Source organism: Myripristis murdjan, chromosome 18, assembly GCF_902150065.1.
Source record: "Myripristis murdjan chromosome 18, fMyrMur1.1, whole genome shotgun sequence".
In the NCBI taxonomy this organism is placed as follows: Eukaryota; Metazoa; Chordata; class Actinopteri; order Holocentriformes; family Holocentridae; genus Myripristis; species Myripristis murdjan.
Window position 1 is genome coordinate 7,308,196 of NC_043997.1, and position 26,302 is coordinate 7,334,497.

At 41.5% G+C, this 26,302-nt stretch overlaps 2 protein-coding genes across 2 annotated transcripts in view; both read left to right on the plus strand.

Moving 5' to 3' along the window:
- The window catches only part of hdac8 (histone deacetylase 8), a 44,569-nt gene extending 36,580 nt beyond the window's left edge, over positions 1-7,989 (plus strand). The window contains exon 11 of the mRNA XM_030075547.1: positions 7,464-7,989. Coding sequence (XP_029931407.1) covers positions 7,464-7,486 — 23 coding nt within the window. The 3' untranslated portion in view covers positions 7,487-7,989. The remainder of the gene's footprint in view (positions 1-7,463) is intronic.
- A 14,067-nt stretch (positions 7,990-22,056) lies between these two features.
- cited1 (Cbp/p300-interacting transactivator, with Glu/Asp-rich carboxy-terminal domain, 1) overlaps positions 22,057-26,302 on the plus strand; it is a 10,989-nt gene continuing 6,743 nt past the window's right edge. The window contains exon 1 of the mRNA XM_030075552.1: positions 22,057-22,356. The gene's annotated coding sequence lies outside the window, so the exon portion shown is untranslated. The remainder of the gene's footprint in view (positions 22,357-26,302) is intronic.

Here is a 26,302-nt window from a genome sequence, read left to right on the forward strand (position 1 = left end):
AGTAAAGCAAGGCTTTTTAAAATGTATTTATTTATTTATTTATTCATTCATTCTACTTTATTTATCCCTTATTTATATATATTTTTTAATTTTCCTTTTTATTTTTTTTTATTTTTTACGATATGTTATATAACACAAACATTTTTGTTATTTATTTATTTTTATACACTATATTGCCAAAAGTATTCGCTCATCTATCCAAATCATTGAATTCAGGTGTTCCAATCACTTCCATGACCACAGGTGTATAAAATCAAGCACCTAGGCATGCAGACTACTTCTACAAACATTTGTGAAAGAATGGGTCGCTCTCAGGAGCTCAGTGAATTCCAGCATGGTGCTGTAATAGTAATGTAATAGGATGCCACCTGTGCAGTAAGTCCAATTGTGAAACTTCCTCACTACTAAATATTCCACAATCAACTGTTAGTGGTACTATAACAAAGTAGAAGCGATTGGGAACGACAGCAACTCAGCCACGGAGTGGTAGGCCACGTAAAATCACAGAGCGGGGTCAGCGGATGCTGAGACGCATAGTGCGCAGAGGACGCCAACTTTCTGCAGAGTCAATAGCTTGAGACCTTTAAACTTCATGTGATCTTCAGATTAGCTCAAGAGCAGTGCGTAGAGAGCTTCATGGAATGGGTTTCCATAGCCGAGCAGCTGCATCCAAGCCTTACATCACCAAGCACAATGCAAAGCATCGGATGCAGCGGTGTAAAGCACACCGCCACTGGCCTCTAGAGCAGTGGAGACGCGTTCTCTGGAGTGATGAATCACGCTTCTCCGTCTGGCAATCTGATGGACGAGTCTGGGTTTGGTGGTTGCCAAGAGAACGGTACTTGTCTGACTGCATTGTGCCAAGTGTAAAGTTTGGTGGAGGGGGGATTATGGTGTGGGGTTGTTTTTCGGACGTTGGGCTCGGCCCCTTAGTTCCAGTGAAAGGAACTCTTAATGCTTCAGCATACAAAGACATTTTGGACAATTTCATGCTCCCAACTTTGTGGGAACAGTTTGGAGATGGCCCTTCCTGTTCCAACACGACTGCGCACCAGTGCACAAAGCAAGGTCCATAAAGACATGGATAAGCGAGTTTGGTGTGGAAGAACTTGACTGGCCTGCACAGAGTCCTGACCTGAACCCGAGAGAACACCTTTGGGATGAATTAGAGCGGAGACTGCGAGCCAGGCCTTCTTGTCCAACATCAGTGTTTGACCTCACAAATGCACTTCTGGAAGAATGGTCAAAAATTCCCATAAACACTCTCCTAAACCTTGTGGAAAGCCTTCCTAGAAGAGTTGAAGCTGTTATAGCTGCAAAGGATGGGCCCACATCATATTAAATCCTATGGTTTAAGAATGGGATGTCACTCATGTTCATATGTGTGTGAAGGCAGCCGAGCGAATACTTTTGGCAATATAGTGTACTTATATATGCTTATATTTAATTAAACTTAAGTTAAATTAAGTAAAGGAATTTATAAAATAACAGAAACAAACACTAATATCTGCCTCTGTAGTTTGGAGAAAGAAAATACAAAAAAAGCCTCAGCAAGTTTTATTTATACTATATAAGTTTTAATTAATTAATTAATTTATTTATTTTTTTAATATATGTATATATAGAAAGTCTTAGCAGTACTTAAATCTAGGCTTTTCTATTTTCGTTTATTTATTAGTTTATTTATTTTCCAGTGTATTATATAACAGACATTTAACACAGACATGTTTTCCACTGAGACACAAACGATGCCACCTCTCCTCTTCTCCGTTTGTTTCTATTCAAATTCACCCTCTGCATTGTGAATGCAGGACATTTTCACCCTCTTGAATTCCCTCTCTTCTCTTTTCTCTGCCTCCACTTTCTTCTTCTTCTTCTCCTCCTTCCGCCGGGGTCTCTGGGCTTCACCCTCTTGTCACATCTGTTTTATGTCCTTTCTCTCTCCGTCTCCCACTTTTCGCTCCGCGTCTCCCCGACTTTCTCCTCTGTCTCCAACTTCTGCTTCCCGTCAACTCCGATTTATCCAGAAACCGCTTTTTACAAAACAAGCTTGTCAAAAAAAGTTCCTCACAGGGCAGCGACCGGACAGCGAAACCTCAGCGAAAAAACGAGCAGATTGCAATTTTTTAACTTGGGAGGCCAAAAGTGTGTCTGTCTTGTTTTTTTGTTTTTGGTTTTTTTCCTCTGTCTGATTTAGATAAACAATAGAAAAGGAAAAAAAAACTACACGGCTGCTTACTTAACTAATGCATGCACACGAACACATGCAGAAACAGACGCAGACTTCACACACACACACACACACACACACACACACCTCCAGGCAGCTAGCCACATGACATCATGGGGTTGGATGAGTGTTTCCCTGGTTTGGAAGCGCTGCGGTGCTTATAAACACTGGTTTCCCTGAGAACCCGGGCGGCCAGAGTCCGTGCCTACAGCTCAATCTTAAACTGGACGTCCCCAACATCAGCATTTTTTAAAAATATTTCCTTTTTTTTTGCCCACATCTTTTTTTTTTTTTTTTTTTTTTACAAGGCGTTCGTCATTGTGGTGTCACTTCCCAGAAATGACCTGTCAATGAAACAACATGGGCAGGGCTGTGACGTCTTTCTCTTTGGATTTTCATGTTGATGGAGTTGGAGTTCCTCTAGGTGGCGCTATTTTTGTTTCAGTGCATTTTCCCACGCCGGGTCATTTGTCATATGAAGCAGTTTGGGTTTCAGAAATGGCCGTTTAATTGAGAATTTCAGTTTCCACCGTCCAGTTATCGCTGCTGTTCATGATCAATACAGTGTTTGTTAGTGTGGCTCCATCTATTTCCTGAAAATGCTCACTAATGTCGTTGGTGTGTGCTTCAGTAAAACTCATGTTCTTTGTTTCAGCAGTTCACCGAAAACTCTCTTATTCAAGTACAAAATAAAAACAGGCAAAAAAATACTTGAAACATAGTCCAAAAGCATGTTAAGCACAGCAAACACGGTCAGACCAGTGTGCGCTTAAGACTCCATGTGATACATTTTAACCAATCAGAAGCCAGAGCTGACCGCAGTCATTACTGGTCCTAATTAAGCATCACAGCAGTGAAGCTGTGGAACTGCTTGTTGTCCTCAGCAAATCAAATACAGCAGAATCTAAATTATTTACAGCCGTGTTTATATTAAATAAGTGGCTCTGACGGTGGTTTTCTGCTGCTCCATACAAACGTAGACGATCCTCCGAGTTTGACCCGTCGGCTCCTTCCATGTCGCGTGAACGAGCTCGTCACCGAGACTGCCCTTCTCTAAAACAAAAGTGGATCTGACCCAGAAAACAAAACTATTTTGAGCCCCAGCCCAAAGCTGAAAATATGTTTCAAAGGATGCACAACAACACAGGTTCTTTTTTTTCTTTTTTTTTTTTTTTTTGTCTCTTTAGTCATTATCAACGCTCTTTCCAGCTCCCTCACTTCAAAACTGGCAGAACTACTTTCTTTCCTAGAGAGAAGGTAGTTCTGGCTACCTGGGGCCAGAGGTATGAACGATGAGGAGGAATATCATGTGCATATATAGAGAGATATAGAGATATATAGATAGTTTTTTGAGCATTTATGCAGAGATGTGTGCTTTGTGTGATTTATTTTATTGAGGTGTTTATATTCTTTTTATTTTATCCTTAGTCGTGACACACTTTGTAATGCTGGTGTTGTTGGTGATGTCACCTCACAGGCTCATGGGATCCTGATTCATAAACCACAGACCACTGATAATTGGCTGTGGAGAGCAAATGTTTCCCCGGGGACTATTTTCCCCGGCGGCGGAGGAGGAGGAGGGAGCGCTTCACTCCACCCCGATTTCAAAAAGTCCTGAAAACCCAAGAGTGCTGCTGCTTTTAGGAAAACAAATGTGGAGGACTTTATTTCGCCGATGGAGTCTCTGAACGTTCATTTTCATATCGTCGTGGAATAAATGGAAGCCAACAGCTGGAGGAGGAAAGGGAGGAGGAACGATAATTGCACTTCTGAGAAAAGATATTACGCTGAACATGCAGAATCACTGGTGGAGCTGGAGCGCCCCATTCATAACTACACGCCAAATGAGCGCTGTGTTGTAGCGCTGAACACAACACGGAGTGGGAGAACAGATCTTTCCTTGTTTGCTGATGCTGTGGATTATTACTGAGAACAAACTGTGTGTGTAAGTGACCGGAGAAACAGACTGGAAGCAAATGAGATGAGGGCGATTAAAGAAAATATTTGGCAGAATGAGCCTTTAAAATGTTTTCTGAATGCCTTTAATGAGGAATTTCCCCTTCTCTCTCTCTCTCTCTCTCTCTCTGGCTCACACACTCACACACACATACACACACACACTGGCCCGTCAAGGAGGTGTATTAATTAGAATGAGTATTTTATTAGCTGATGGTCAGAGGCGGCGGCAGCTGTCTGCCTGTTTGTGTATTCACCACTTAGTCTCTGTTTACGAGACGCTGCATGGGAGTGTGATTTCCCCAGGGGCCTCTTCTCCCTCTCTCCCTCTCTCTCTCTGTGTGTGTGTGTGTGTGTGTGAGAGAGAGAGTGTGTGTGTGTCAGCAGGGAGATATTGCAGCACCTTTACATCCTATTACTCTGCGATCATCCCAACAGCTTGCTTGTTAATTCTGGCCCATGCTGACAAGATGCTCTCCTCGCCACACACACACACACACACACACACACACACACAGAGAGAGAGAGAGGTAATACCCACCCACAGATGCTGTGATAGATTGAGGTTTGCAGGTAGTAAATACTCGGCCTCCTTGGGCGCTCGTCACTTTGCTAAAATTTACCATCTCCATCAGAGAGAGAGAGAGACAGACAGACAGACAGACAGAGAGAGAGAGAGACAGGTTGTATTGTGCACAATAACAGATGAACTGCTGATGAGCACTGAAATATTCAAACACGACCTGCCGGGTTGATCATCTGTTCCTCCAGTTTAGCAGCTGATGATTTGGAGAGGGTTTGAATCATGCTCTGCCTCGTCTCTCCAGACAGACATGTGGCTCGCGCCGTGTCCAAACGCTCCCGCCCGCCCGTCTGCATCCCTGCAGCCTGAAGCCGAGAAAGGAAGTGAAGCTGGACATCACATCCACGTCCACTTTGCATTCACAGAAATAAGTCTGAGTGGGAACCACCTCTGGAAGCCCAGCGAACACCAGCCAACTTTGACCGGTTTCATCAGCGTCACATCCATCCCATCACAGTTTGGAGCGTCACTAAAACATTAAAAACCTCATGAAACGGACTCTTATTTTCTTAATTTGATGTCTTTCCTGTTGAAACGGGATGTTTGGGCGGGACAAAGTGCGAGGAAGGATCATTAAGTGCAAACCAACAGGATCTCACTTTTATTTTGAAGGGACAGGCGGATGAGAGAGGATGTTTAAAGATGTGTGAGGGTTTTATCGGTGCAGGATGACGTCGCTATTTAAGATGCTCTGTTTTACAGGAGGTAGCAGTCATGAGGTTTTTTCACGGGGACTTTAAGCATCGCACTCTCTTTCTGTTTCTGTTTTTCCTTTCTGTTTCCTATTTTTCTTTCTCTTTATCTCTCCTGTGCAATCTTTGTTTCTCTTTTTGTGGATAAATGTTTCTTTCGGTTTCCAGCAGCTTGAGAGCCGAACGAATGAAAATGTCACATGAAGTGGCTTTGCTGTAGGTGCTATTTTTTTTCCCCCTAGAAATGGCAGTTTGACATTTTCCCACCCTCTGGCCCCTCACCTCTCTGGTTGTTTAGCTTCAGACCAGCAACTCTTGAACTTTCCAGCCAAGCTCCAGCCAAGCACCAGATTTTTAAAATTTATTTTAATTTATTTTAATTCATTTTAATTTTATTTTTGTATTTATTTTAGTTTCATTTAATTTTATTTTCTATTTTATTTTTAATTAATTTATTTATTTACTTACTTACTTTTATTTTTATTTTATTTATTTGTTTACTTACTTACTGACTTACTTTTTATTTTTATTTTATTTACTTACTTTTAATTTTAATTTTATTTTCTTACTTACTTACTTTTATTTTTATTTTATTTATTTATTTACTTACTGACTTACTGACTTTTATTTTAATTTTATTTATTTACTTACTTATTGACTTACTTTTATTTTTATTTTATTTATTTATTTGTTTACTTACTTACTTACTGACTTACTTTTATTTTTATTTTATTTATTTACTTACTTACTTACTTACTGACTTACTTTTATTTTTATTTAATTTATTTATTTAATTAATTTATTTATATTTTTATTTTGCCGTCTCTTAGACCAGTTCACAGTTTGGCTCCAGTGTACTGTGCAGTATTGGCTCTGGTGTGCCGCAGTGAGAGCCTAAACTGTATTACTGAGATTACATCACAGTTCCCTTTTTATTTGCGTTATTATTTTTTCATGATTGATTGTGCGATGAAAAATCGTCCCAGTTGTTGTCGGCAGCTCAGCCGTCACTTCGTGTCAGGAGTCAAACGTCAACAAAGTGAAAGAAAAAAAGAAGTGTTTTCAGATTTCGCCGGCCCCATGTGGATTCGGCCACAGACAGAAAAGCGATCTGAAGTCGGACGATCACAACGCAGAAACATTAAAGCCATTTTTTTTCCCAGAGTGCTCCTGGGCAACGCCGCAGGCAGAAACTGACAGCTCGACAATAGCCAACAAACAGGAAATCCTCCAACCTGCGTCACTGACATGGGACATTTTGTCAGGGCAATTAGTCACTGTCTGTGTGTGTGTGTGTGTGTGTGTGTGTGTGTGTGTGTGTGTGTGTGTGTGTGTGTGTGTGTGTGTGTGTGTGTGTGTGTGTCCATCTGCAGCATATTTGTTTGTTTCTCTGCGAGCGGCTATTTAACATAACAACAAGTAAACAAATCAGCGTTGCCTGTGCTGCATCATGTAAACTTGGTAATGTAGCTATTGTGTTTGTGTGTGTGTGTGTGTGTGTGTGTGTGTGTGTGTGTGTGTGTGTGTCTGTGTGTGTGTGTTACATGGAAACCAATCTCTGTCCTCATGCAAATGAAGGCGTGTTGCTTAACGTTGTGATTTCCATATCGTTTCCTCATTTGCATACTTGTATTTCCTCCGGAGCAAGAACTCTCAGCTCGGCCAGATGTTGTTTTGCATTTTTATTTGTTTGTGTTTGTGCCCACGTGTGTGTGTGTGTGTGTGTGTGTGTGTTACTCCTCCGTTTCTTCTGTTTAGTTATGTTCCTCTTTGTACAGAATGTGTGTGTTTAGCCCAGTTATGTGTCCTACTTAACGTGATGAATTTGACCCTTTCCTTTTCCTTACCCTCCTCTGTGTGCATGTGCATGTGCGCGTGTGTGTGTGTATGCGTGTGTGTGTATGTATGTGTGTGTGTGTGTTCGTATACATGTGTGTTAACCCATGTACTCCCCCCCCCCTTTCTCCCACCCCACTCCCATCTCTCTCTCTCTTGTTTACAGGGAATTTGAAGAATGTGGTTTAGGAGCCGGCAGCCTCAGCCTCCCCTCACACACACACACACACACACACACACACACACACACACACTCACACACACACACAGGCAGCCTCAGAGACCCCGTGTTTCCAAACCAGGTCGATGCGCGTCGGCTCTAATGAAGACAATATGGAGCGGACCCCTTCGCCCCCCGAGGCACGGAGCGAACGAGGGAGGGATGAAGGGAGGAGAGAGAGAGAGAGAGAGAGAGAGAGAGTTTTGGAAAACATTAGTTGAGTGTTTCCAGGGGAAAACTGCTTAATGGGGGGGTGGGGGGGGGTGGCGGTGCTGTACAATGTTGACTGTTTTCAGCCTTCTGTTTCAGTTTTTTGAAGTGTGTGTGTGTGTATGAGAGAGTTTGAACGTGTGTGTGTGTGTGTGATTTAACAATTTCAGTTGAAGTTGGTTACGGTGGGTTTTTACAGTCACTGTGTGCTGGGTCCTTAGTGTTTTTAACTTCCGATGCATTCACGCACGGCCAAAAAAAATCCATTTTAACAAGTCATTCAGTCTCATCTTCAGTGTTCAAATCTTGTTTTTCTTCAAACGAGGTTAAAAATCTGCCAGTGGGATGAGATAATCCCTCTTCTTCTTGTTTCAGCATTTTTTTTTTTCTGGGAAATGTTTTGAAACGAGGCAGATCAGCCACTGGGATCAAGAAAACGACACTTGATTCAAGAAAACTCTGGAAACAAGTGGGATTATCTCATCCTGACGGCAGAAAAACGAGGTTTGAACGCCGAAGATGAGACTGAATGATTTGTTAACGTATAGATTTTTTTTTTTTTTTTTTTTTATCAGCCAAACATTTTATATTGAAACAGAAAAAAAAAGCAGATGTTTGTGGTGTCGAGTTGCTTGTTCACCTCGGCGCCGCTGTGATTTTAACCCCCTGTGGGCTGATAAGTACTAAAACAGACAAGAAGTGAAGGCAAGCTTCCCCAAACATCTTTTCACGAGACAATGGGAAGACAAAAAGTTTCTGAATAGCTCTGGAAAGTCGTGGAAAAAGACGTTTACAGTTCTCAAGTCTTGAGAAAACTTGGAAAAGGCTTTTTTTCACACTCGATAGATCACCAGATCTAGATATTTCTGCGCAGGCCGGCTGAATGCGGCCTTGTCTGTAAAATGAACCGAGCGATTAATTAAAAATGAATAAACAAAGATTATCTCCATATTAGGATTCCTTTACAAAGCGACAGGGTTCCCAGGAAAGTCTGAACAGAAAATACCTCGGAAAATTACTTGGATTATTTCCAGGGCCCGGCTGCAGGTTTTTATGCAAGTTGTGTAAGCCTCTGTCATGCCAAATATCTGCTGGTGTGAAGAATAATCTTAACGAGTGATAAGGTGCAGTCGGCAGCCACTGTGAGCGAGCATTACTTTCACCCCCGGATGAAAAAAAAAAACAAAAAAAAACCCTGCATACCGAGCCAAGAAATTAACTTCTGGACAAAGTGAGGAATTTTCTAATGGAAAATATGCAGGGACGCTCAAAGCCCTTGTTCCACCGGCCGACAATAAACAAAAGATTTCATGCGCATTAAGAAGCCTTTCAGATAAGGACAGGATTCCTACTCGGGCCTGCCAAGTCTGCAGGAGTTATTTAAAACGAGCCGAATTAAAGTCAGTAAACAAACACAGCCACTGTCTTCAGAGAGGAGCGCGGCCGCTTGCGCAAGTCTGGAAAGTCTGGAGACGTTCGAGAGGAATCCGATCAACTGTCGGCCTCGGAGAGAAAAAAAAAAAAAAAAAAGAAACATTTTGGAAATCATACAAATGGGCTCTGACTCATCCTCGGTGGAGCTGAAGTGAAACTGAGGTGTGGAAAAACTGGAATTTGCAGCATAAAAAAAAGTCAACGAGCAAACAAGACCTCTGCTCCAGATATCTTTTAGATTTAGTCAGAATATTTTTTTGCTGCGTGTCTGCAGAATCTGGGCATGTGCTGAAAAGGAATCGATTGATTCGATTAGAAATGAATAAACAAAGATTGCGTCAGAGATTCTTTTGAGGTTCCTGGACTGTTCTGGAAAAGGTTGGAAGATGAATCGGGAGGTTTCCTAGGTTTTGAAAATGTTGGGAAACAGACCCCGGTCAAACCCGGTCAAACTTCCCGGTGAATTCAGATCAAATCCACCATGAAATGGAAGCGAATGTTGGTTAAAACGTGTCGCTGTTCACATTAAAAGTCACGAAACTAAAATGTTCGACGTCGCATTTCCTCCCGGGTCTGCCAACTCTCAAAAGTCTGGAAGTTTGGAAAAACAGATTTCTTCATTTTGCAGGTTTTGAATTTAGAAAGTGCACTAAAGGAAAGTTTTTATATCATTAGTGTTCAGTAACAGTGTTGGGGGGTCATTACTTACAACTTGATGCTGCGAATTGGAAAAAAATGCCGCCTAAGAATGAGCTAGATGAAAGTCCTCTTTTTAAAAAGTCATTTTAAAACGGTGCACACCACGTTTGGCAGCTGAAACCAAACTCCTCCAACATGTGTTAAGTCACTTTTAATAAGTACCTGCCACTTTACCAGCCACTTTTTAAGCCGAGCAGCAAAGTAAAGTAACTAAGTAGCTTACCAAGTCACTTCCCCCAACACTGTTCAACCCCCATTCACATACGAAGACACTTTTTGTATTGAATTCACTGTCATTTGCTCAAAATCTTCAACTCCTGCTGAGATATGAAGAGGAAAAACTGCAGTTTCACGATGTACATTTGTGTGGAAGCCGTGTAAAAAGATGCTCTGCCTTCAATTGTCATGGACGGTTTTATTATTTATGTTCCTGCTGTTGTTTATTTTTCACCACACTGCTCTGAAACGTTTCACAGAAGGACTTTTTTATCGACTGCTGGCCTGTTTCGATGTACATACCACGGTTATTTGTTGAAATAATAAAAAAAAAAAGAGTAAAGCGAGTGAGCATGCTGCTGTCATGTGTCTGGGCCGAGTTTTTCTTTCTTTTTCTTTTTTTTTTTTTTTTTACACGGTGATTTAGTGGAGGCTGTTTAACGCCGAGTGTTTGAAAGAGGAACCGCGAACGCCGGCCCCGTTTCCTTTTAGGAGTGATGTTGCACTTCTGTTCCCCCAATTAATGGTCTGGAAATTCACACCAAATGTAGGAGTCACCCGTCAGAGAGCGGCCGGCATGTGCTGAGCAGAAGTGGACTGCGTGTGTGTGTGTGTGTCTGTGTGTGTGTGTGAGGATTCCCTGTGATCTTTATGAACACTGCTGCGGTCACCTCGGCGGTTTGGGCCCAACGTAGCCGAAGCAAATGAAACTCATTACATCGTTTACGAGTTCAGAAAAGGAGAGGCGATTGAAATTCTATCTCATAAACTGGGAGGAGGAGGGGGTTGGTGGTGGTGGTGGTGGTGGTGGGACGGGGTGGGGTGTCACATGGCACCGGGCAAAGGGTAGTAAACATGAGAGACGTGAGAGAGACTGTGTTTATATCGTTTTCTTTTGCCTCTCAAGACTCCAGATTAGGGGGGGGGGGGGGGGAGAAAGTCGAGGGGCCCCCAAGAGGATTGGAGTCACGCTGGAATCCTCGGATCGCGTTCTTCAGTTTCTGTCGTGACCCGCCGAGAAAAAACAATACTCGTTGGGGTTTTTTTTTTTTTTTTTTTTTTGGGTCGGAAAACAGGCTCTTGTGGCCGTTTCCGCTGGGGTATTTGGCCGAGCAAAACCGAAAACGCCTCCTCGGGTCGTAAATAATGCGAGATCAGCCGACACCGGCGTTAATAAGCAGCGTCGCGATCGGCATGAGAGGTATTTTTACGGCCGATGCTTCCTCGACTGGGAAATTTTGGGGATTTCTAAGAGCGTGTCGCTAACGCTGCTGTCAAATTAGAGACGGAGCGTCTTGGGACAGGCCTGTCTGAAAAGCTGGTTTTCAGTCTGCATTTGCATCATGACTGCGGCCAGGATCAGCCTCAAACAAACAAACAAACAAAACATACACTACTCACAAAAAGTTAGGGATATTCGGCTTTCGGGTGAAATTTCAGGATGAACCTAAAATGCATTATAACCTTTACAGGTGAACTTAATGTGACCTTCTGTAAACTTTTGAATGCACATGTCCAACTGTTCAATGTTTCAGTACTTTTTGCACAAGTTGCTGTTCTCTAACAAGGAGTTTAACGGCAAAATTCACATCAGGTGTTTGATGCTCCAGCTCATCGAGGTCGTATCATTAGGGAACGGCTGCTGGAGACTGGGGTACCTCAAATGGAGTGGCCTGCACTTTCTCAGACCTGAATCCCATAGAAAACCTATGGGATCAGCTGAGTCGCCGTGTAGAGGCTCGGAGCTCTGTACCCCAGAACCTCAATGTCCTGAGGGCCGCCCTTCAAGAAGAGTGGGATGCCATGCCTCAGCAGACAATAAGTCGACTTGTGAACAGCATGAGACGTCGTTGTCAAGCTGTAATTGATGCTCAAGGGCACATGACCAGTTATTGACACTGACATTTTTTGTTGTGGTATATCCACCACTGTTGTTGGCTTTTGTTTCAAGAAATTGTTTGAGATGAGGAAATCACCAGTGTATGCTTCTACTTAAATGCCCTACTTTCATGATATAATATCACTGTAGCGTGAACTTTTTACATTTTCCATAAATTTCACCCAAAAGCCAAATATCCCTAACTTTTTGTGAGTAGTGTATATCGCTACAAATAATGGGTTTGTGACCCGGGCTTTTCCTGTTCTTCAAGATTGGATCTGACCAATGATGTCTCACCATGCAGACTATTGGTTAATTGATGTTTTAAAACACTTTTGTCCACTTTAAAGGTCCCGACCAACTCGGTCACCTTAAGGGGAAGCAACTAAAATGGAGAAGGCTGCTGGTGATGCTTTATTTAAAAGTTTTTTAAAGCTATGATCTGCAGTGGGAAGATGAAGTTTTTCAAATGAAGTCGTCTAAATTTTGCTCCGCTTGCCCCCCCCCTGCGCAATTTTATGACCCTCTAATTCATTAATTCAAAGGGAACATGACTCATTCACCTTCATGAAACTAATATTAAACTGGAGACACAAACTGATGTGTTTATAATTACGAAAATCATCTGCAGCTGTAATCCCATGCACATCTGTCATGTGTTCCGAGTTGCAGCTCAAGTTATCAACTCTGTTTGGATGAAGAAATCATAGAAAAGCCACCAACAACCTTTTTTTTTTTTTTTTTTTTTTTCTCCCAATTTAAATCAAAATCAGCTGCTGCTCCTGATTCGCGTTTCATGTTCCAGTGTGAGGCAGCGCAGGCGGAGGATAGGCTGAGGGAGATCCAGCTGGACCAGACATGTCAGCTTCACGGCTCCTGATGAGCAGCCGGGAGGTAAAACTTAGTAAACCACACAGGTACATGTTGTCTGCAGGTACGGTATATACAGGGTTCACTCACTGAGCAGTATCATCTTTCAACGGTTAATAGAATCTCCAATTTCACATTTTGCAAGAGTGAAAATATGCCTGTTTTAGACAATAGTTTTGACACCGAGGGAATCATTGCAAGAACATGAGCCTGGTCTGAAAATGTGGCTAAAAATGGGCGCTTTCATCTGCCACAACTTGTTTCAACCAGCCACCTGTCCCACACGGTGATATGACCCTTCAAAGTTTTCCCCAAATGCACTTTTTCCAGTTTTCTCCGATGAATTATCAGAACACACACGACACCTCCAGGATGCCAACTAGGGTTGCAAAATCCCAGGAATTTTCAAAGCTGGAAACTTTCCATGGGAATCAATGGGAACATATGGGAATTAACAGGAATTTACAGGAATAATCTGGAAATTTGCAAAATTGCATGTTAGCCCATAAGCGAGAACTTAATGTAGTTGAAGAAAAACCATCTTGCAGCATAATCCTGGTTAAAACAAGCAGATTTAATGCAAATTCAGTTGAATTTCTGCCCCGCACTGTGCGTTCCTCAAACCCATGCACAGATCATTTCTAGAATCCAAAACACTGCAGCAGGATGACTGAGGCCACACGACTCGGCCTCCATTTTAGCCCACAGACGACATCCAGTCAAGAAGGTTTTGATGATATGATTGGGGTAAATATACATGACCTATGGTATTAAAGTTTAACTGGAAAAAATAAGTCAAAATGTGTTTATTCAGTAGCTATTTAAGAGGCTATCTATCATAGTGCTAGCTAGCTCAACTGTGATGCTGGTTCTTCTGCCTTCTGCTCGCCAGTTTTCATACAAACACAGTTTTCATACAGGAATGTAGGTTATAGTTTGATTTAGCTGCTGACTGAGGGGTGTTCATCCATTCATTGAGCCTATTTCTATTCATTTATCCACCATCAATCTTGAAGGACTGAGAAAAAAAAAATCTACTCAAAATAAGTCAAAGTCAAAAATATCATTAGTTTGCCCGCATGTCTGCTTATATGACAAAACAAAATTTCCAAAATTCTCCAGCTGAACTTCCCACAGAAAGTTTCCGGAATGCTTCCGGAAATTTACCAGAAATTTTCTGCCCCTTTGTAACCCTAATGCCAACGCCTGTTTCTATCACCCTGTGTCACAGACGTTCATCTGCTCCAGTTTTGCTGCTGAAACTTTCATTTTTTTTTTCCCCAAGATATTGATGCTCAAAGGTGGTTACAGAAAAAAAAAATCATGTTGAAGGAAAAAAAAAAAAACAAAAACAGACTTTGGCTCAGGATTGTGACACAGACGATGGATGTAAAACTGACTTGGCTGCAGTTTTGAAGTGTTTTCCAGCCCTGAAAATTTCATTCGGCTATCTCTATTAGGAATGAAGTTATGAGGTTCAAAATGCTAGAAAAGGAATGTCTAACTAAAGATTTTTTTGCATGGCTTCACTGAATATGCAAAAGATATTGTAGGGGGGAAAAAATCAGCTGATTGTGAAGGGGTCAGGTGCATTTTCTTTTCTGCATTGGTTGATTTTATATGGAATGACCCTATTATTTTAATTTATAGGCCTTCTGCAATAATAAAAAAAATAAAAAATAATGCTGTGTCACAATTTCCAGTGTGTACATTCCATACAAATTCAGCTGAGTAACTGTGAATATTACAGAAATAAATAAAAATAAAAATAAATAAGGTCCCGGCTTGGTGTAGTTTGCGCTCGGCTGTGACATCCCGACATCGGTTGAACGTCCGCAGCTGTTGCCGTGGCGACGTGAACCACCTGGAAACACTCTGATTTGACCTGAACTGAAGGCCCACACCGGTACTGCCCATTCAGCCTCAATGGGAGAACGTGTTGCTTTGAGGATATGAACCTCATCTCAGCTGCGTGTCCGTGTTGGTGTCCGGTTTCCTCGTCCCTCCCGAGGTGCCATTTCCATCTTGAAAAACGTGAAGTGGCAGTGGATTCCACCGAGGGCGGCTGTGGATGCAGTTCTTGGCACGAGCCTCGGCTCTCGCTTTGCTAAATCAGCTGACGAATTGCAAAGTCGCGACCTTACGCGGCCGTGTCCAGGACACCGGTGATTTCAGCTAATTTCATTATCACACATGAATGCTTTTAATGAAACCCAGAAGTTTTGGGGTTGATTCGTTAACGACACGAGGTCTCCACTATTGCACCATAGCGCTTTTCATTTATTTTTTTATTTTTTTTTCCCCTCCCCGGTGCAGTCGTTTTCATTTATAAAGCGCTTTTAATTCGAGCTGGTCCCTCACCAGCGAGTGTTTTGTGCAGCAACAGAGAGGACAGAGCAGCAGGTTTAACAAGAGCCGGTATTGTTTGCATTCAGTTGGATGGGCTTTATCTCGGTCTAACTTTACTAGATTTCTTCCTGTTCTGGTTTCCATTGAGCTCACCTACAGTGCGCTCCGTGAAAAGCCCTTTTTCCCCAACGACTTTTATGCAAATCAGCACTTGGCCCCTCCAGAGCCCGGAGTTGGCGCTTTGAATAGAGGAGAGTGTCATTTGACCTTCACTGTTGGTTAGTTTAGATAAAAGCTTAAAGGTTGCTCCTTCCTCCTGGTGTCTCCGCGGGTTCCTGTCGGGTTTTGCGGAGGGGCTGGTCGGTTGCAGTCCGGATTTGCATCGGCCTCGTAACGTCTGTTTAGACTGGAGACGTTTCCAAAGCGCTTCACCTGTTTGGACAAAAGCAAAGTCATTTCCTCAGTATAGAGTTTGAAATGTTGTAATGTGAACCGAGGGCTGGGAGTTTTCCACTAACCTCCCATCAAACCACTTTTTATAAGTTATAGCCTATGATGGTGAAGGTTCGGTGACCTTTCAGGGCCCTTGCGGTGTTTCTAGGCGGTCCTCTGCAAAATGAGCAACAGTTCAATGTCTCTATAATCTAAATCATGAAAAACTATTGTAGTGTAGCAAAGCAGAAGCGATTATGTTAAAAATTTAATGCTTAACACAAACCAAACCAAAATATCTTTTCATATCAGGGCCCATATGTGGAAGAATCACCTCCAACGTGGGTCTGAAAGTAATCAAACTCAACTTGGGGGTCCAGACTAGGGATTTATTTCCATTTTATTTCTGGAGGCAGCACTCCTCCTCCAGTCTAGTTTGCATGGTTTGACAGACGCGGCGTCATTATTTGTCTGCTGCAATGGAAATTGGAAAAGAAAAAAAAAAAAAAAACGGTTTGTTTGATTTGCATAACGTCTCCCCCGAGGGGAACAAAGCGGCGGGGCCTCCGTCCTCATCAACATGTGAAGTGTCTCCGGTCAATGGCGGAGGGGATTTACTCGCACAATAAAGACAGATGCCACCTTTTATCTGCTTAACGGAAGAGAAGCCGAGCACGTGGCACTTGACCGCGCCGACGCATGTCGCTGGACGTAATGACGTCCTCCTCCGCCGCCTGTTGAGAGCCATGCTGAATACTCAATGAACCTCTTTTTTTTTTTTTTTTTTTTTTTCTAAAGGAGACGGGGGGGGAGGGGCAAATTTCACATTTTAGGATGAATTGGGCAAAGTTGGTGCCTCTGCCCAGTGACAAATTGTGTGGTTTTTCTTTGCTCATATAAAAAAAATAACTTAAATTAGACGACAGGAGAGCAAAATCAGGATTTCACCTTCCTTCTGGTAACAGTGGATGATGCTTTTTAAACATTTTAACATTTAAAACTCAGTGTAATCAGTGAGGAAAACACTCAACAAAGAAGATCTCCAAATTATTCTGCCTTGATCCTTATTATCAGTCGTTAATGTTGCATAGCTCATTGAAAAGGGCCTGATCTAATGTTTAGGGTTAAATAAAATCAAATCAAATAAGATTCATTTCCCCAGTGGGAAATGAATAACGGTGTATGGTGGAGAGCAATAAAAGTGCAATAAACAGAAAAAAAAAAAAAAAAAAAAGCCTTCTCATGATGCCAGCAAAGGATTTCAGCAGCCTGGCAACAGAAGAGACAATCTCATACATGACATTCCCATTAATAAGATGGTTTGTATTATTATTTTATGTTTATTGCCTTGTTTTATTGAAAGGTGCCGCACAGATAAACTTCACCATGTGTTAAAGCAGCGCCGGCTAAATTATTCTGTCTAAATTGTTATATATTTACTGCAAACTCATTTTGCTGGCCGGCTCGCCATCCTCCTCGACCACAAATTGGTTTAAAGGAAAAACCGACGTAACCGCGCTGACATGATGAATCGTTTGGTTGGGACATATTCATCAACATCTATAAAAACAAAAGGCAGGTTTTTTTTTTTTTTTAAATTGAGAACATGCATGTATGCAAATCGCTTCAGAGCCAGTGAGGGCATTTCCTCCCCCTCTCTCTCTCTCTCTCTCTCTCTCTCTCTCTCTCTCTCTCTCTCTCTGACAGACTGGTCTGAAATGCTCCATTTGATCCCTGATGGTGTTTTCTTCAGAATGAGCAACATCTGCCGCGCCACAGAGCGGGCAGGCCGCCTCCAAACTCCGGAGACAGGATTTGCTTTTTTGGACTCGTACCCGGACCGCACGCTCATCTTCTTGTTTTCTCCCCCGTATTTTGATCAAATTGCAAAATCACTTTGAAAAATAGACCCCATGCTCTTTTTCTTCCCCCCCCCCCCCCCCCCCCCCCCCCCCCCCCCCCCCCCCCCTCCTCCCCCTTCCCAAACAGTCAAACAGAACATAAAAAATGTGTTTACGGCACATAGTTCGGCTGGTGGTGGGGCCCAATGTGCACATATACCACAAAATCACATTTGAAAACAAACACGCAAACCAGAATCTGGAGGCAGAAGAACTTCCTCTGCAAATTTCAGCTGTTGTTGGACGGATGAACTCACCTTTCTCTCTGTCTGTGTGGAGCATTGGGGCTCAAAGTGAAGACTTTGTGAAGTTAACCCTCCTGTTACCGTCAAATTTACTTCGATTGTTCATCAACTGCGGCCAATTTGACTCCAGGAAATGATTAAAATAAAAATTGTCACCCAGGTTTGTGTGTCTGGTTCTTCATGTGTCTTACTGACTGCCTAAACAGCCCTTTAAATAAAACATAACCTCCCTTATACATCACAGCTCTTATGGGAGCCATGTTTCTCCCTCCCAAATGTCACATTAACTGTCAGTGGCTCTCACACGACTGCAGGTGTGTTTATGTTACTACAGGTAGATAGATAAATAGATAGATAGATAGATAGATAGATAGATAGATAGATATACTTTATTGATCCCAACCAGGGAAATTCTGGAGGTGTGGTTACAGGTGTGGTTATGTTACCACAGGTGTGTTTATGTTACTAAAGGTGTGTAACAAGATGGGTTATGTTTCTACAGGTGTGTTTATGTTACTTCAGGTGTGTTTACAGGTTCATTTATGTTACTACAGATGTTGTTACAGGTGTGTTTATGTTACTAAAGGTGTGTAACAAGTTTGGTTATGTTACTACAGGTGATTTTATGTTACTACAGGTGTGTTTACAGGTGCGTTTATGTTACTACAGGTGTGGTTACAGGTGTGTTTATGTTACTAAAGGTGTGTAACAAGTTTGGTTATGTTACTACAGGTGTGTTTATGTTACTAAAGGTGTGTAACAAGATGGGTTATGTTTCTACAGGTGTGTTTATGTTACTTCAGGTGTGTTTACAGGTGCATTTATGTTACTACAGATGTTGTTACAGGTGCGTTTATGTTACTAAAGGTGTGTAACAAGTTTGGTTATGTTACTACAGGTGATTTTATGTTACTACAGGTGTGTTTATGTTACTACAGGTGTGTTTACAGGTGCGTTTATGTTACTACAGGTGTGGTTACAGGTGTGTTTATGTTACTACATGTGTGTATACAGGTGTGTTTATGTTACTACAGGTGTGTTTACAGGTGTGTTTATGTTACTACAGGTTTGTTTACAGGTGTGTTTATGTTACTACAGGTGTGTTTACAGGTGTGTTTATATTACCACAGGTGTGGTTGCAGGTGTGTTTATGTTACTACAGGTCTGTAACAAGTTTGGTTATGTTACTACAGGTGTGTGACAGGTGTGTTATGTTACTACAGGTGTGTAACAAGTTTGGTTATGTTACTACAGGTGTGTGACAGGTGTGTTATGTTACTCCAGGTGTGTGACAGGTGTGTTACGTTACTACAGGTGTGTTTATGTTACTACAGGTGTGGTTACAGGTGTGTTTATGTTACTACATGTGTGTATACAGGTGTGTTTATGTTACTACAGGTGTGTTTACAGGTGTGTTTATGTTACTACAGGTTTGTTTACAGGTGTGTTTATGTTACTACAGGTGTGTTTACAGGTGTGTTTATATTACCACAGGTGTGGTTGCAGGTGTGTTTATGTTACTACAGGTCTGTAACAAGTTTGGTTATGTTACTACAGGTGTGTGACAGGTGTGTTATGTTACTACAGGTGTGTAACAAGTTTGGTTATGTTACTACAGGTGTGTGACAGGTGTGTTATGTTACTCCAGGTTTGTGACAGGTGTGTTACGTTACTACAGGTGTGTTTATGTTACTACAGGTGTGTGACAGTGTGTAACAGTGTGTAACAGGTGTGGTTCTGTTAGGTGAGGCCCTTAAAGCAGAGGGAAGTTGTTTGACAATTATAAATGTCATGTTGTAGCTCCTCAGTGTCCAAAACAGCTAAAATAAATGTGTGTAAAATGTTGATATTTCTTACATGTTTCATGCAGCTAAAACAGCCTGGAGGTCAAACTGACAGCAAAGAAACACCGATGGTAACAAAATGTGTCCAGGACACTGAAAACATATCATCATATTTACCCACTTGACTCAATTAAATTGTGAAAAGTCATTAAAAATGAAGCAAAAAACTATGTTAATCATGTATTTAGTGGCATTAAACTCTGAATGGTGTAAGATTAAGGTAACAGGAGGGTTAAAAGATGCAGGCTGTTGTGCTTCAGTGTTATTTTCCACATGAATCAGACCGTTTTCACCTCTCCACTGTGGTCTGAAGATCTTCCTGTTTCTGTGCTTTTTGAGGTTCGCCGGTACGTTTTGCTGTTAACAGTTTGCTGTCTGCGTTCGGCTGATAAACAAACCGGACATCTGCCGCGCTCAATTAACAGAAAACCAAGCTGGAGGCAGAAAAACATATCAGAGCCGCCACTCCCACTCGCCACTGATAAGGCTCACGTTTTCTGTCATTGTAACAGATTGGTGCGTGCCGACGGCGAACACATCTCGCTTTAAACTGTCCCTCAGACATTTGGTCGGCTTTCTGCGGCAGTGAAATCCAACGCTGCTGCTGCTGCTTCAACACATGTGAGGGCTTCAGACAGAACTGAGTCATCCAAGACGTTAGCTTGACTCAGCAGCAACCAACACAGCTTGACTTTAACACTTAATTTACAATAGAATAGAATAGAATAGAAAGCCTTTATTGACGTACAACGAAATGAGGAGCGCTACTCCTGATCAGTGCACTTAACAACATATCCATTAAATATGAAATTAAAATGAATAAGAATGGATTTTGCACTTTAAATTGTTGTATATTGCATTTAATTGTTGAGAATTAAAAGTTAAAGTGGTGGCATTCAGGTAACTTCCTAGCTAAGTAGCAAGGCTTTCCGATCTCGCTACAATGGGCCAAATATACCACCTTAAATATACCACCTTAAAACACTGATCTACAGTATTTCCACTCCAGATTCTTGAGCTCAGTTTGTTTTTATTGGTTTTATTGAAGTGTTTGTGGTTCACAGCAGCGGCGTCGCCTGACAAACGAGGACCGTTTAAAGTCAACGGACAAAATGTGGAATAAACACAGACTCAGGCCAGCGAGGAAAACTTTGTAAACTAAACCAATGGTTCTCAATGGGGGTACGTGTGCCCCTAGTGGCATGTTGGAGTACTGCAGCAGGTGTGAGAGGGGTTTGTTTTTTTTAGTTGCAGAAAAAATGAGTCATAATTCCTTAAATAATTAGCCTAGCTGTAAGAAGTTCAATAACAATGTAGATGTAAGTTTGATAAATCACATTTTATCTTCAGTTTTCCCTCCAGGTTTCCCTGAAGGTGTCAGATGTGTGTGTTAGTGGTTTTAATCTGTTGCTGTGATCGTCCAGAAAATGGATTAGTGGTTGAAACGTAGCAGCGATATGGGAAAAAAGAGGAAATTAAGCTAAAACAGAAACAAAATCTCCTCAGTATCAGGTTGATGTTTCAGACACTGATATATGGGCTTGTTTTTCTACTTTTTTCTGCACTGGTCAGGGAATACTGGGCTGAAGACAATATTTCAAAGGGGGAACATTATTGAAAAAGTTTGTACTCAAAGGCAGTGGTTCTCAATGGGGGTAGACATACCCCTAGTCAGTGGTATGTTGGGGTACTGCAGGGGGTATGAGCGATCTAAAAAAAAAAAAAAATGTTAATTTAAAAAATATGAGTCATGCATAATTCATGAAATAGTTATCCCATGCTGTAAAAGGTTCAATACAAAAATGTAAGTGTAAGTTTGATAAAGCATATTTTATATTCCCCAAAGTGTCAGACGTGTGTGTCTGTGGCACTGGATTGGACCTTTTTTATAGACTTTTTTTTCTACCAACTTTTTTTTTTTTTTTTTTTTTTTGGCTTGGCTGAAAACAGTATTTCAAAGGGGGGCATATTATTTAAAAAAAAAAAAAGTTTGAGAACCACTGAACTAAACCATTAAATTATATGCTTATTCCACACTTTTTCAAATTTCCACTTAAAAGTCAAATTATTAAGAAAAGATGCATCATCATGTTTGTGTTGAGGGAGACTTTCAGGCATGAGAGAGAGGAATGATGGGTGGAGAAGAAGCCTTTAACATATAAAATATGTATATTATTTTATATAGTTGAATTAAATGAACAAGAAAACGCATTATCTTCTTTGCAACTGTAAACATGGCAACCAAATGTAATTATTTTGTAGAGTAAAAGACTAAAATCTATTTTTTTGGTGAGCACTGTTCTGGGGAAAAGGAGGGCCAGTTCCTAGTTTTTGGCCGGCAGCCAAAGAAAGAGAGAGAGAGAGAGAGAGAGAGAGAGAGAGAGAGAGAGAGAGAGAGAGAGAGAGAGAGAGAGGGGACAAAACGCGTGTGTTTCAGTCTGCAGCTCAGTGAGGCTCTGGAGCGTCCAGCCTGCAGAAAGCCGCTCTGCTTTATCGCTCCCAGCAGAGAGAGAGAGACAGACAGACCCAGAGAGAGAGAGACAGGAGGACAGGCGATGCAGACAATACCGCTCTGACTGATTATTTCCACGGACTCCAGCTTTTTTCCCCCCACTCATATCTGCGTCTCTACATGTAAAAACCCACCACTGTGACTCTCCTCTCCCCAGCGGCCGGTCCGGACAGTGTGACCCGCTCCCCGGCTCCCCGGCTGCCCTGCTGCCCCGCACCACTCGGACTGTCACCGGGCTTCCCTCTCAGGTTCGTCCGCTTCTCACATTTATTTATAACCTCTTATGCTTTTACTCTGAAACGCTTCCCTTGCACAGTGGCATGCTCAGGCTGAGGCTCTTCAAAGTTCAAGTTTTGAGAGCGCTCGTCTTGGCCAGTCGTCCTCCTGTGTGAAGTGTTTGCATAACATTTTGAATGAGGTCACGCATTTTTTATATTTATTTCTTTAACCCCTCCGACTTTTGCGGTTTTGGAAAGTTGGCTTGTTTTGCTTCTCATGTGGATATGGAGGAATTTAGTGGAGGGTTAGCCCACCTAAAATCAAAATGCAAGCTTTTTTGTCTGCAGAATACACATTGTTAACGGAGATGTTAGTCTTTCTGATACTAATTGGTGTCAAACTGACTGATTTTAATGGGAAACAGGCCTTAATGGAAAATATTATGTTCATGCTGGTGTTTTTAGTCCCATTATAACCTAATAATGAGTTTGCCTATCTTTTTAAATGCGATGCAAACATTGAGTTTTTTACTCTAAAATGAGATTTTCACCAATTCAGATGCCATGAAAGTTCCTATTAAGCATTACTGAGGTAATTAGTCAACTTGAACCAGGGACTGTTTTATTTTTATTTTTTTTTTATTTTCTAACACCTGGTGACATTGTTTGAACCCCCCCAAAATGGATCTCTACTGTGGTAACTCTTTATTTATCTTTCCACCCCTTTTATTAATTAGGTTTCCGACGTTGGGGGAGAAAATTAAGTTGCAGGAAATAGTCAGAAAGCTGCCGCAAATCAGCCTGTTTTCCCTCCTTCATTAACCGCGTTCAATTTCCTCCCCTCCTTGATGAGCTGGAAAACTTTGAGGCAATTAAAACAAAGAGGCAAACGCGTCGCGCAAGGGCAGCATATGGTGCGTGTGTGTGTGTGTGTGTGTGTGTGTGTGTGTGGTGAAAGAGAGAGAGAAAGAGGGAGGGACTGACGTTTCAATTTGCTCGTCACGCTTTAATTGTGTAATAGAAACCGCCTCTCTCTCTCTCTCTCTCTCTCTCTCTCTCTCTCTCTCTCTCTCTCTCTCATAATTCTCAACACTTCCTAATTAAAAAATATTCCTGAGAGCTATAGTGCTTAATGTTCCCATAATATTCCTATGATACTATTATAGGGCCATAGAATGACTCAGTGGTGCTCAATAGTGACTTTATTGTCCTCAAATTGCCATTTATCTCTCTTGGTTTTTGCTTTATGTTCCTATAATATTCCTATGATATTATTATAGAGCTGTGTAGTGAGTCAGTGACATGCAGCAGTGAGTTTTGAGTTAGTTCATTGCACTCTGAAAGCATTTTATCCCCCATACAGTCACCTCATGTCCCTATAATATCCCTGTGATATTATTATAGCACTTTATAGTGAGTCATTTATATTCAGTGATGAGTTTACAGTTAGTTTGTTGTCCTCAAATTGTGATTTATCTCTCTTGTTGTTGGCGTTATGTTCCTATAATATTCCTATGATATTATTATAGGGCATTAGAATGACTCAGCGGTGCTCAATAGTGAGTTTATTGTCCTCAAATTGCCATTTATCTCTCTTGGTGTTGTTATGTTCCTGTAATATTCCTATGATATTATTGTAGGGCTGTACCGTGAGTCAGTGGCATGCAATAACGACATGAGTGACATCATTGCACTTAATAAATAGAGCTCCTATGATATTCCTGTGATACTATTATAGAGCTCTATAGTGAGTCATTGATATTCAATGGTTAAGTTTTATAGTTACTTTGTTGTACTTTAACAGCAGTTTATCTGCCTTGGTATTGCTTGATGTTCCTATAATAATCCTATGATATTCTTACAGACCCGTGAGTCACTGATATTCAATAGTGAGTTTTTAGTTACCATAATGTGCTTTAAATGCATTTTCACTCCCAGCGTCACGTCATGTTCCTATAATATTCCTATGATGTTATTATAGAGCTGTATAGTGAGTCATGGCGTGCAATAGTGAGTTTTGAGTGACCTTATTGTACTTTAAAAGTGTTTTATCCCCCATAGTGTATAATATTCCTATGATACTATTATAGGACTGCGAGTTATTGACATTAATTAGTGAGTTTTAGTCACATAATGTCCTTGTAATAGTATTTTATAAACCACAATGTCATTACATGTTCCTATAATATTCCTGTGATAATATTATAGGGACTTAGAAGCGAATTGTGCTGCCCAGCATGGAGTTAGTTTATAGTTACCTTATTGTACTTTCATTAACTTCCATATTGTCTTCCACAGTGTGACCACCTGTAATATTCCTGTGACATTATTATAGGGAGTTTTGGTGTGTCCTTGATATTTAACATACTGAGTTTATAGTGATTTCTGTAGTGTACTTTTTTAATCTCTTATGGTATCATTATAATATATCACTATAAAATTACTATAATATGCACATGATATTCACTCTGGGACTCACTGTTTTTCTTCAGCCGTTTTAAAATGTCCCATTAAAAGTTATTTTGGGCCACTATAGCTGTTTTCCATAGGACTTTATTGCTGATAAATTGAAATAGATGTTTTCCTAGTCTGTGGCCAAGACAGCAGCCATGGAGTGGTGATAAAATAATTTACGGGAAAAGTAAGCCGGGATGATTTCACAATGTAATAAAACTGGTGGAAGAGCAGAGTGAGTCATGTCAGCTGTGAAAAGGGAAAAACATTGGCACGGCTCCAGCACTTTCACACAGCATCCCTCTCTCCCTGCGTCCCAACGCCGCCCTCCCACTCCTCCAAAAAACACACAGGCCTGGGAATGGACCGGCATGCATTTCCAGCATTTTTGAATCCCATCCATCCTCATTTCAGGGACAAGGCAGTGTGTTTTTATGTAATCATAAGCTCCAGCAAATGTTCAGCCAGTCCTCTGTGTATTTTATGTGGCATATGTTTATCCTATACGAGTTGATTTTACTCAGTTTTAAAAGTCTGAAATTTCGCAACTGCAAGTGGAACAATGTATCATGCTTTGGACAAATGGCAGATGAAGCCATGGGGATTAAGTAAGACTCAGGGATCATTTATGGGCTATTTCCACGCAGATTCAGAAAGCAGGCAAATATGTAGGGTTTTGTTCAAAATGGGACAAATGTACCACAAAATTCAAACAGTGTTTCCTCTGTAAAGCTGCATTGGACTGCAGTTGACCGACTCTGAATGGCATCAAGAGGTCAATCTGAACTTCATTACCCAGAAACCCCTGCATTATAAGACATCAGTAAACTGCTTGTCTCTATTTGAAGTTCAAATTTCTGATTTAGGTGGGAAAAACAGGTGTTTTTTCACATAAAATTCATCTGTAGTGCAACTTGAAACAACAGAAGGTAAATTAAAGGATATAGGATTCACATTTTTCAGCAGACGCCATGTTAAAATGTTGATTCCCAGTTTCAGGACCGCAGTCTTAGGGCCCCGGTCTTTAGCATCGGTAAACACTTGGTTAGGTTTAGGCAACAAAACCACTTGGTTAAGGTTAGGGGAAGGTTAGGGTTAGGCACCAAAACTGGGAGAATGAAATTTATCGGTTCCACTTAACGCGCAAATTGTCTACGGTCCTGAAGCTGCAGACTAGAGTGTGGATACCCGGCCTGAGCCCGTCGGGACCGGTTCGGACAAAAATTTTGAAATTATCTTCCGGGTCAGGTTGGGTTCAATCATGTCCTGACCTACTATCCTACTGACTACAGACCTACTGTCCGCTCTGGGCAACTTGAAGACACTGAAGGCAACACGTCGGATGTTTCAGGCTGTAAATGTAACCTGGAGACGGAGGACAAGCAAAATCTCGGGCTCGGGTCGGGTTCGGACAAAAATATGTGGCCCGATCCGCGCTCGATTGCAGACATATGCATCTCGCTGATTTGGCTAACATGATTCAACTTGAGGAACATCACTGCCAACACTGTGGATTTGCCAA